General features: G+C 35.2%; 1 protein-coding gene across 1 annotated transcript in view; it reads left to right on the plus strand.

Annotated features, from left to right (window-relative positions):
* kl-3 (dynein heavy chain 8, axonemal kl-3) overlaps positions 1-13,042 on the plus strand; it is a 555,080-nt gene that overhangs the window by 343,595 nt on the left and 198,443 nt on the right. The window contains exon 42 of the mRNA XM_081731423.1: positions 6,349-6,502. Within this exon, the coding sequence (XP_081587549.1) occupies positions 6,349-6,502 (154 nt within the window). The remainder of the gene's footprint in view (positions 1-6,348; positions 6,503-13,042) is intronic.

A 13,042-nucleotide genomic window follows, 5' to 3' on the forward strand; every position in this document is an offset into this window, starting at 1 on the left:
AGAAGATGAAGTTTACAACCCCCCTAGCAGATCTCGTGACCCTATACCACTCACTTCACGCAAGCTCAATGATCTAGTTAGAGACATAAATCTGTCTAAAGAATCTGTTGAACTTCTTGGTCCCAGACTTAATGAAAATAACTTGCTGGTCTGTGGAACATTTTCCTGGTACAGATATCGGGAACTCAAAAGAAAGTTCTGTCGTGTTTTGTTGTGATGTGTCAGGTTTGTTGATCAAGTTAAATTTCCCTTGCCTTTCTAGTGATTGGAGATTATTCATTGACTCGAATAAAACAAGTTTAAAATTTGTTCTGTTATATAATGAAAATAAGTTCCCCTCAGTTCCTATTGCTCATTCTGTGTCACTGAAAGAAACATATGACAATGTGCAATTTATTCTTAATAAAATTAAATACGAGGTACATGGTTGGGTGGTGTGTGGAGATTTGAAGATTTTGAGCATTACACTTGGGCAACAAGGTGGTTATACAAAAATACCATGTTACATCTGCGAGTGGGATAGTAGGGCACGAAATTGCCACTGGGGAAGGAAACAGTGGTCATGACGGAAAACACTGAACGCGGGATCAAAAAACATCATTCAACAAAATTTAATCAGTCCTGAGAAAGTTATACTGCCTCCTCTTCACATAAAATTAGGATTGATGAAACAATTTGTTAAGGCACTCGACAAGGAAGGCGAATGTTTCAAGGTCATATGCAACAAATTTCCTTCACTTTCATGTGCCAAAGTGAAAGAAGGTGTCTTCGTTGGCCCAGACATTAGGAAGTTAATGAAGGATAAAATCTTCGAGGCAACAATGACTAATGCTGAAAGGGATGCTTGGATAGCGTTTAAAAGCGTGGTGGTGAACTTCCTGGGGAACCACAAAAGTGCTGATTACAGAGAAGTTGTTGAGAATATGTTAGTTAAATTTCAAGAACTGGGTTGCAACATGAATCTCAAGTTGCATTTTTTGCATTCTCATCTTGATTACTTTCCACCAAATCTCGGAGAATTAAGTGAGGAACAAGGCGAATGTTTCTACCAAGACATAAGGGATATGGAGAAAAGGTATCAGGCACTTTGGAGTGTTAGCATGATGGCTCACTACTGTTGCACATTGCACAGAGAAACTTCAGAAGAAAATCACAAGAAAATTAGGAAAGCTTATAAGAGAAAACGTGCTAAAAAGATATGAAAAATAAGTATGTTATATGACTGTGTTGATTTCCATTTTACAACGTATATATTTATGTATATATTTCCAAATTATATGTATATATGTAGTAATCTGTATGTGTAGAGAATCTTATGTTCTTTTCTTTGTCCATCTGCATTCACATTAAACAAAACATGTTCAGATATTTAGCATAATAAGCTCTTTAGTCTGATAGAAGATAAGAAATAAGGTAGAATAAAGCAGTATTGATACGGAAGAAGGCCCAAATTTTGACATTGATTTGTAAGAAAACCTTACGTGACAGGGAAAAACGAACTCATTATTCGTAATCAGCTAGGAACAAAGAATTAAGTTCACCTATTAATCAAAAAACAACACGAACTTTTTTTCAATTTGCAGCCCTGTGTTATTATTCCCCAATGAACTTAATTAGATTTTTATTTTTATAAGTGACTGTCAGTATATCCGTTCTGATTACATTGAAGTTATAATGCATTATTATGAGTAAGTAATTTGTCTTCGTCCTGTCACACAAACACAGACAAGCTATGAGGGGGGCGTGTCCTAACTTGTTTTGCTTCAAATGTTGGATCCATCTTTATTATTGAAATTTATAGTTAACCAGACGTGGAATATGACTTCTTTTGGATTATGTAAATATTTGAGTTAAAATGAACTATTTATGCACTCTATTTCGATATGAATTAGAATTTCGATATGATATGATATGAAGACTGATAGCGTTTAAGCAATTAATAAAAACACTCTTAGGCAGTTGTGATTAGCTGGAAGCTAATAATCATAACGCAATCAGTTAAATGAATACGGGACTAAACAAATAAGAATATCTCATTTGCTACCCTGTACTCAATCTGGATGATGCCTATGCTTTGGTCCTTAAATATATGCATAGTTATCAACACTAATGAATATATCAATTATAGGATTAGGGTAGGTAACGTTAGATTAGGTTAAGTATTATTATGTTGTTATTGGTCTGTACTATGCTGAATTTTGTGGCTGAGTCCAATACTATAATTATTGAAGAAACTTGCATAAGAAAATGAACTATGTAGTATTGATAATAGTGAGATGTAATCCTCATTAAGAAGGGAATATGATTAACCCCGTCGTCAGATAAATATATGTACCTGGAAATATGACTAGGTCATTGTATAATCCGTAAAAGAATAACAATAATGTTGAATTTACGTTTCAACCCTGTCACTAGAACTTTGTTAATAATGCCATTACGCACATAGAACACATGTAAGAAAAAACTTTTCATAAGGGACCAAGCATAGAGTATAATTCATATGCTAGGAATTCAAAGAACATCCAGAGTAAGTAGTGTAGTTACGTATTCCCTATCAATTGTCAACAACTTAATAAGGAGATTAATAAGAGGATAATAAAACAATATTAGCTTTATTGTACATAATTTAAATGTCATGAACTACTTCGTTACAAAATATTGCAAGTTAATTTACAATGAGTTACCGTATGTATACAGGACATCAAAAATATAATGAATCTCAATTTTTATGTTATATGTTGTCCCAGTTTCAACAATTGTGACTTCAGTAATACAGTTAACTTCAATAAAATTTATTTTTTTTTTTTTAAATTTGAATTTGTTTATATCATATTCTCTATAATCTTAGTCATCATTGGAAGTGTCACTGCTGCATGTTCCTGGATAATCTAGAATGATACCGTTGCGCTAAGGATATTTTTTGTCAATACATATACTGCTAACATATATACTGTTTTTATTCAGTAACTAACATATTTTTTTATCTTTTAATAATCGATAATGTTTTTTTTCTAACCCAGTGACGAAATTTAGAAATGTACGAGATGCATACATTAAATTATTTATAAAGTAATGTTACATCTTGCTTTTGGGTATGTGTGTTCATGCTTCAGTTCCGAAAACACTGAAACGAGACAAGTCCTTTACTGATATTTTTTTATTGAACCATACTTCAGCTGGTGTCTCTCCCGTTTCCTGTGAAGTTCCTGTTATATTTAAAATATATACAGCAGCATTTAGAGCTGGGTTCCTTATTTAAGGATTTTGCACACAACATGATTGTCGTTGACTTCACAATAGTGCGCATCTCTCTTTCCGCCTTACCATTTTGCTCGGGTGTATAAGCTACACTTGTTTGGTGAATTATTCCACGCGAAGCTAAAATTTCTTTCACTTCACGGTTCACGAATTCTAACCCATTATCTGTTCTTAAAATCTTTACCTTTTATCCAGATTCATTTTCAATTTTGTTCAGAAAAGGTACTAAAAATGGTTTCAATTGATTCTTGCTTTTAAGAAAATACCCTGTTCGATAGTGGGATAGATCATTTTTGAACAGAAGAAAATATCTTGAACTACCAATAGATTCCTCTTCCATTGGTCCACACAAATCTGCATGAACTATTTCCCCCACCCTTGTTGTGATTGTTTCACTTTTGGCGAAGGACATTCTATGCTGTTTTCCTTTTACACATGCTTCACAAAAATAATCTACATCACAAACCTCAACCCCACACTTTTTTAAAATTTTAACCACCTGTTTGTTATTCTGGTGACCTAATTTTTCATGCTACATCTGCAATGTTATCACGAATACAGTACTAGGTAATGAAGAGAAAATAGCAGGGAAAGACTGGATCACCAACGAAATTCTGTAAATAATGGCCGAAAGAAGAAACTTAAGAAATACCGATAACAACAATACTACTAAGGATAATTGGAAGTGTTTAAGGAGCAGTAGATGGGAATAAGAAGTCAGATAATTCGGAATTACAGACTTGCCAAGAAGGAATGAATAAGACAAAAACGAGAAGAAATGGGAAAAGATATGAACACAGGCAGAGTAGATGTAGCTTATAAAAACATTAAGAACAACTTCAAATCACGAAAATTAAAAAGTATGGAAAGGCTCTATGGAGACGACAAGGAATTAAGAAACACAGAAGAAATAGAAGAAAAGACAAGAGGAGACTTCATATTCAGATCTGAGCTGTACAAATGATTATGAGAGGTGAAACGTGTGAAATCGTCGTGCTGATATCATAAAATATGTGGAATAAGAAATTTAGGGCATGCTCTATAAATTAATTAACAATATATATGAAGAGGAGAAGGATCCCTCAAAATTCTAGAAAAACACGATGTGACAATACGAAAAGCAGCAGGTACTGAGACATCCGAGAATATAAAAATGACCCACATGCTGACGTATTTCTCAAAAATATTAACATAAATGATATTTAAGAGATTGGAAGGCAACATCTCTATCAGAGGATTTGTTTGGTTTGAGAAAAAATACCGGAATCTGGGAAGCAATACTTACATTAAGAGAATTGATTGAAGAAATGATTCCCTTGAAAAAATCAACTTACATAACATTTGTGGACTTGGAGGAAACGTTTGATAATTTAGAATGGAATGGAATGAAACTAAGAATAAACTATAAGGAGCAAAGAATAATCAAGAATTTGAATGAAGGACACAAAGCAAGAATTAAAGTAGAAGGAGAAAAGGAGAAATGCGAATTCAGAAAGGAATCAGTCTTGGATGCTCGCAGTCATCAATTTTGTTTATTCTCTGCATTTTTGGGACAACAAGAAAATCAAGGTATCACTGCTCATGGTCGGAGAATACACATGCTTAAATTTAAAAAGGGGCCGTGGTAACTCAGTGGTAGAGCGTTCACCTCTGGTGCTTGGGGTCCCTGATTCGATCCTAGCACGCGTCAAGTGAACTTTATGGTGGACAGGCAGGGAACGTGTTCATGGGTTTCTCGGGGTTCTCCCGTTTCTTCCCACTTTCTTCATTCCACCATTTCCATTCACTTCTCATCATCACCGTCTCTTTAGCCTAGCCGGCATAAGCATGGGACATAAACCTCAAAAATTTCATTTTCATTTTTTAGATTTGAGAACAACCTCGCGCTATTGGCAGGCACTAAGAAACAATTAGAAGCAGATGTAAATAGAATGCAAGAGATGCTTAGCAGCAAATTCAGCACGAAGATCAACAAGAGCAAAACTAAATTTATCACATTAGAAAAAGGAAACAACAAGGAAAAGGAAGATCAAAATTGGCCACCTAGCGGAAAGGGTTTTGGAGAGGCACATTTTGTTAGTTTGCGAGTAAAATAGCTAGCGACAGTATGTGCAAACAAGATGTAAAATCCAGAATAGTTCAGAAGAAAATGAAATATTTCAGTTTAACGTCACACTCATATATGCCCTCTAGACTAAGGGAGACGATGATTAAGGCAAGTGAATGATGATGGAAGAATGGTAGAATGAGAAAGTGGGAAGAAATTAGAGTACTTCGAGAAAATCCACAGAAATGATGTTGTTCACCATAAACTTACTTGGCCGGGGGTCAAACCACGGACCCCACACACCAGAACTAAGCACTGTACAACTGAGCCACCGTAACCTCAGCAGAAGAGCGAAGAAAGCATTGGTAAGAAAATAAAAATTGTAACTGGAAATATTGATATAGAACAGAAGAAAAGGTTGCTGAAAATATGAGTATATAACATAAATACTTACTAAAAAATCAGGATCTCATAAGTCATAGTTATGTGTTTTGAGAACCTTATAATTTTTAATGACTTCTTAAAATTAGTCTGATTCCCTTAACAATGCACCAGCTACTTCTTCTCTTGTAAGCTCAAAAGATCCTAACATTGAATTTATGCAAATCTCTCATGTTCGTCTCTAATTAATTCGTTTTTTTTTAAAAAAATAATAATTCAATTAAACTAACAGAAGACTGTAAATTTGGGTCTTCTGGTCACATGGGCATGGCCATATTGTTCTCACCTTCTTTCTCCCCTTGCTTTGGGTGTTAGAGGGTAATCCTTATGCCATTTGATTAAGTTCTAGAAAGCTCATGAATGCTAGAACGTCTATATTTTCACAAACCGCTAATTTCAAAGTGATTTAAATTGTAAGATTAGGGTCTAGGTGTAATGAAAAATAAAATGCAATATTTTCAGTGCAAAAGAAATCACAAACAAATTTTGAGAAAGCAGAATTTTAAAAATGATCAAATATGCTTTTTTAAAAATCATTTTTCGTATAGAAATATCTGAATTACTGTTTAAGAAAGTATTGATTGTGTGTCTTTTCTTAACAGAGCATACAGTAATAATAATTTGTTGGAGGACTTGAAAGTTATGTATCGAGAAACTGGATTTGTAGGAAGAGGTTTGAGTTTTATATTCACTGACAACGAGGTGAAAGAGGAATCTTTTCTGGAATATATAAATAATGTACTAAGTTCCGGAGAGGTAAGGACGTCGTAAATAATACAACTATTACTGACAAACTAATTTAAGATTTTTGAAAACGCTTTATAAAAAATAATTCTCGTCAATTTCATTGTGAAATTACATTTAGAAATCTAGAGATTTTTCTATTTTGCTTATTGTAGTTGCAAGATCGGTACTTATGTCGCTAACATAGCCAAGAAAAACAAAGATAACTAGCTTTTTCGATTATTTTAATTTTATGTGTTAACTTATTTTACTTTTGCTGCTTGAGAAGGAGTTCCTTCATTCCTTCTCACCAGAACAGCAATTTCGTTCAGGCAACAACTATATATCCTTGTTTGATTCAAAATGACAAAATTTTAGAATCGATATATATATATATATATATATATATATATATATATATATATATATATATATATATATATATATATATATATATATATATATATATAACTTTTCAATTAAAGTATATACAGTACAACCCCTCAAATCCGAACTAATTGGGGCTGAAGCCTGTTCGGATTTCGGGGTGTTCGGATTACCCGGGAAATAATATTACGTACTTATTTCGTCACTGAATTAGCGGTAAAACAACGACTGAGGCTAGACAGGGTGGCCCAGTGGTCGAAAGGGCAGTGACCTTGACTGGCGGGTGTACACTCATGTCCAAAATGATTGTCGCATATCTATAACTGTCTTCTTGTAAGAATATAATTAGATAATGATTTTGAATAAGCATTAAGTCTAAAAATGTTAAAACCTTTAAAAAAATCTAAATTTGTATGATTAAATCTTTTTTTTTCATTTTCCTGCTGTAGTTTTTTTTTTCCTGAGAACATGTCCGGATTTGCCGGGTTTTCGGATTTCCGGGGTTCGGATTTGAGGGGTTGTACTGTACTATTAAATCCAATTTGGATCGAGAAATATAGTGGCCACTTAAAGTGGTCTACTTCTCTTAAATTGTTTTTTTTGCCAATAACTTGGTCAGTTTGAATACTGGTTTCTGTATTGTAATATGGTGAAAAGCACTCTCTGTCAAGAAAACTATATTCAAGTTTACTTGATAGTATTGAAAAGAACGCATACATTTTACTGGCAACTGTACACTAATGTTTTAACAGTTTTATTCTGGTGTCTGGCAACTGTACACTAATGTTTTAACAGTTTTGTTCTGGTGTATTTCATGTGTCAATGCGTTGTATTGATTCATCCATTGCTTTTGCTTACCCAAATAAATAAATAAAAACAAAAAACTGTAAAATGCTGCTATGATAGTTAATTTATTGTGACTTCTCTTTGCAGTAGTTGATATAAGAAAGTTAGCTTTCATAATAAATTAATCCATCATTTATCTTTCCCTATTTCTTGTAACCATATTAATTCTATATTATAAAGGTAACCAAGAAAGTTCTGTCGCTTTTTCACGTACCACCTTTGAACATCGATATGTCACCTTACAAGGGAAGAGAGGGAGATTATATATCGAAATGAAAGATGGTTTATACACCAATTGAAAGCACTAATAACGCCTATTACGAAACTGTAATAAAAATTTTCCGAATGCATACACTGTGCGAGTTATATGAATATACAGGGTATCCAGGAAATCCTGTACCACCCCCAGAAATCGCAAACGGTGAGACAGATGCCAAAACAAGAAAACACATGTTTGATCTTTTTAAAAGTACAAAGTATCAAAGGAAAAAATATTGTCCCAGGGCCCTCCGCAGAGTCCCAGGAGGGGTCCAACTCAAAAATTCCAAATAGATAGGGGGTCAAGTAGCATATCGTTAGAAAACTGTTGGCAAATGAAAGAAGACGGAACAAGTCTCGACTGTATAAAATTACCCCGTGCAAAATGGCCTCCAGCCAAAATATCAGCAAAAACATTATTGTAAAATTTATAGCTACCCCCCCCCAAAAAAAACTGAAACAATGAGACAGATATCGAAACAGGAAAACATGTGTGTCATCATTTCAAAAGTACAATGATTGAAAGTAAAAATATTTGTCCTAGGGTCCTCCACAGGGTCGCAGACGGGGTCCTACTCAAAATTTTCAAATGGCGAAGGGGGTCAAGTAACATATCGTTGGAAAGCTGTTGTTAAATGAAAGCAGAAGGAACAAGTCTGGACGCTCTATGACGATACTGTGCAAACATCTTGCGTTTTAGTTCTTCTTTTTGTAGTCGAGTTTTTCGTTTGGTTTCACTTTAATTTTTGTACTCTACGGAAAGAAAGAATATACCTCTACTGAGAGATTCTGCTCTTAGGGTCCCGTAATGTCTAAATAAATAAAGAAATATAATAATGTAAAAGCAAATTAAGAAATGAAGAAACGACAAGAAATAACTTGACATCCTTGAGTATAAAACTGACTATTTAACTTATAATATACAATAGTGGTACTTACGCTCGTTGTCTGGATTATCAAGTAAAAATGATTCAAACAAAAAATTTTCTTGCAACACGAACAGCGAATACGTGCAAGTGTCTCACAATGACAACAAGTGCCGATTGCAAAATAGAAAGGGAATGCGCTCGGAGAATCGAAATGAGGATGTACCCCCATTTTGCTCAGGGTAATTTTAGGGACTCGCGACTTGCTCCATCTTCTTTCATTTCCCAACAGGTTTCCAACGATATGCTACTTGACCTCCTTTGCCATTTGAACATTTTGAGTAGGACCCTGTCTGCGACCCTGTGGAGGACCCTAGGACAAATATTTACTTTCAATCATTGTACTTTTGAAATGATGACACACGTGTTTTCCTGTTTCGACATCTGTCTCACCGTTCCAGTTTTTTGGGGGTGGCCATAAACTTTACAATGATGTTTTTGTTGATATTTTGACCAGAGGTCATTTGGATAGGTACTGACTGCCACGGGTGCTGACTGCCATAGCCAATTATTGGTGCTGATTGCCACGACTGCCGCTCATTGCAAATATGAAGGTGCTGACTGCCACGACGGCGTGCTGACTGCCACGAGCCTGGGATAAACTGTATTTGGAAAGAGAGGAATTAATCTCTCATACTAAATTTATGATTATTAGTTAATTTAGTAGGGATTAAATTAGTAATCATCACAGCAAATTTATATGGCATCCTATAAGTTACAAAGTTGCTCACTAAGTGGAACGACATACACTTGGATGTTTATAAAGGGATTGTCTTTTCTGTTATATGTACAATTTGCACATTTCATTGTTTATATTAATGTTTTATTGTATTATTTAATGGATATGATGGTCTGAAGCAAAGGGAAGTTCGGGAGAAAGCGCTCGGCTGCAAAGAAATAAGCATATCATTTGAAGGATCAATTCATGCTGATTACAACAGGTAATAAAACTCCTGTACGTTGAGAATTGTTCGAGATATTCAGCTTGGAAGTTTATATGAGAAAATGAGTGGATGCACATTTCAACGCGTTAAGTATTCTCTCCCATGGCAAAGCCTGATGGTTTGAACTTGCTATTGCTTGATCACTGGAGTCCATTCACAGACAAATTGTCCATTGCAAGTTGCATGACGAATGGCAAAGACATAATGGTTGAGAAGATACCAAAGAATTGCACACGATTTGTGCAATTGTTTGATGTGTTTTGATTCCGATCAATCAAAGATTATGGCAGGAGATTTGTATACACGACTCCAAAAGTGCATTACCACCTGCAATTCTCCCTTTCCTGCAATAGCAGGCAACCCAAAAAGCTTAGCGCTTGGGTTGGTTGCACATTCGAAAGGCGTTGGACCAAACCTCAATTTTGTTACAAATATATCAGTGTGGCAAACTGCAAATAAGAGAATAAAATAAATTGTTAAGACTTACCATTTTATTATCGTGATGGCAATGGATGACATAAAAGTTACAAAATCATCTTACCTAAGCAGTTCAAACAAGGTGACTGGTAAGAAACACACATAAGAGGAAAGCAGTTTCTTTCCTTTTCCAAAAGAAAATCTCGTAAAAAAGAAAAAGATTATATAATGTAAAGGTTTAATATAAAAGCCTAACACCCCAAAACAAACATCCACACGACACAGAAAGAGAGAGAAACACAGAATAAGGAACACCAATGGCTTAGCTGACTAGCGGGCCTCTCATACAAGATAAAGAGATGGAACCCTAGTTGTAAACCTAATTGTTATGATAATAATAATAATAATAATTATTATTATTATTATTATTATTATTATTGAGCTGAGCGAAGCGAAGCTCTTATACTCGGGTTAGCCGTTTGGTTGTCCGCGAACTCCTCCTAGACCGTTTGGCCGATCTCAACCAAACTTAGCACGCTGTTAGAGTATGTCGTGCTGAGTGACAACATAGGTCGAAATCAAAAATCCGATGTACCATCGAGGAATAATCACCGAAAAACGCTTCCTCCTAGACCGTTTGGCCGATCTCAACCAAACTTAGCATGCTGATAGAGTATGTCGTGCTGAGTGACAACATAGGTCGAAATCAAAAATCCGATGTACCATCGAGGAATAATCACCGAAACACCCTTCCTGATTACTTAGTTTAAGCTCGCTCAGCTCATTTCATTGCAATCGGGTATATCCATTGCATTCCTAGTTATTATTATTATTATTATTATTATTATTATTATTATTATTATTATTATTATTAAAAATCGTCTACTTTCCCAATCTCTGACCTACCTAAGAGCATGTCTGTATATAGCGGTCATGTGAGTACCTTTTGTCAATGAGTGGCCCTAAAGGTAAAAGGGATGCAAATCTCTGAGAGAGAGGAACAAAAAACTTTCTTCTGATAAATTCTAGGGGAAAGTTCGAGGAATTGCTTTTGACGGGTGCTTTCTTGTTTTTCGGGGACAGAAAATTGTATCGGCTAAGAAATTACAGTATATAATATTGCAAATTTGCAAGTGCATTTATTTACAATGCAATTTGAGGTAATAAAGAAATTGAGGACTTCGGGACAAACGACTTGTCAAGTCCAAAAAGTGAAACTATAAAGGAGATAGCTTCACAAGGATTTCTATTCATCTGATTTTCTTCAAACTTGGCACATATATACTAGACCGAAAATAAATGCAAACATGTTTTTTTTTTGTTTCTTTCGGAGAACAGGTTAAAGGAGGCAAAGGGTCCCTTTTAAAAAAGGGTACCTTTGATTTAAAAGGACCAAATTAAAGGAACGATACTCTGCCGATGCAAAGATGACTTCAAAGTACAAAATACGGGTTTTGAAGTTTTTCACAGAGAAGTTTTGCAGAGGCAATGCTCCTTCCAAATGAGAAAGGACTCCGAACAATCTTTATGGAAATTGGATTTCGGTGGAATTGCTTGGAACCGTGTTATGTTGTAGATATTATGTTCCTGAGAAAAAGTCTCAATGGACACAACCAAAAATCGTTGGCCGTTTGGCCACCATGAGGCCACTTTCTTAAAAAAAAAGCCGAAGAAAACGACATTCGAGATTTTGGACAAAAATACTAAAACCGTGATGTTGTAGATATTGTGATTCCGAAAAGGTCCTAATGGCCATAACCACCAAACACTGATATTTGGCCACTACAGGGCTACTTTTTTTGAAAACAACCAAAAATAGTGATATTCTGGATTTCAATGAAAATCAGTAAAACTTGATGGGTTGTAGGTGTTGCGATCCTGAGAAAAAGTCTCAATAATCACAACCACCAATCACTGACCGTTTGGCAACTACAGAGCCACATTTTTGGCAACAGCAGAACTTAACGTTATTTTGGATTTCATAGCAATTGCTTGAAACCGTGATATGTTGTAGATATTGTGATTCTGGGAAAAGGTATTAATGAGCACAACCACTAATCACTGATCGTTTGGCCACTACGAGGCCACTGTTTTGAAAGTAACCGAAGATGGCGATGTTCTTGATTTCGGTAAAAATGACTAAAACTGTGATATGTTGTAGATATTGAGATTCTGAGAAAAGGTCTTAATGGACACAAACACTAATCAATGACCGTTTGGCCACAACGAGGCCACTTTCTAGAAAGTAACCGAAGATGGCTATGTTCTGGATTTCGGTAAAATCACTGAAACTGATATTTTGTAGATATTGTGATTCTGAGAAAAGCTCTTAATGAGCACCACCACTAATCACTGATCGTTTGGCCACCACGAGGCCACTATTTTGAAAGTAACCGAAGATAGTCACTTTCTGGATTTCGGTAAAATGACTAAAACTGTGATATGTTGTAGATGTGGTAATTCTGAGAAAAGGTCTTAATGGGCACAAACACTAATCAATGACCGTTTGGCCACAACGAGGACACTTTCTTGAAAGTAACCGAAGATGGCCATGTTCTGGATTTCGGTAAAATCACTGAAACTGTGATATTTTGTAGATATTGTGATTCTGAGAAAAGGTCTTAATGGGCAAAACCACTAATCACTGATCGTTTGGCCACCACGAGGCCACTATTTTGAAAGTAACCGAAGATGGCGATATTCTTGATTTCGGTAAAAATGACTAAAACTGTGATATGTTGTAGATATTGTGATTCTGAGAAAATGTCCTAATGGGCACAACCAATAATTACTGA

This window comes from Thermobia domestica, chromosome 11, assembly GCF_964235325.1.
Source record: "Thermobia domestica chromosome 11, izTheDome1.hap1.1, whole genome shotgun sequence".
In the NCBI taxonomy this organism is placed as follows: Eukaryota; Metazoa; Arthropoda; class Insecta; order Zygentoma; family Lepismatidae; genus Thermobia; species Thermobia domestica.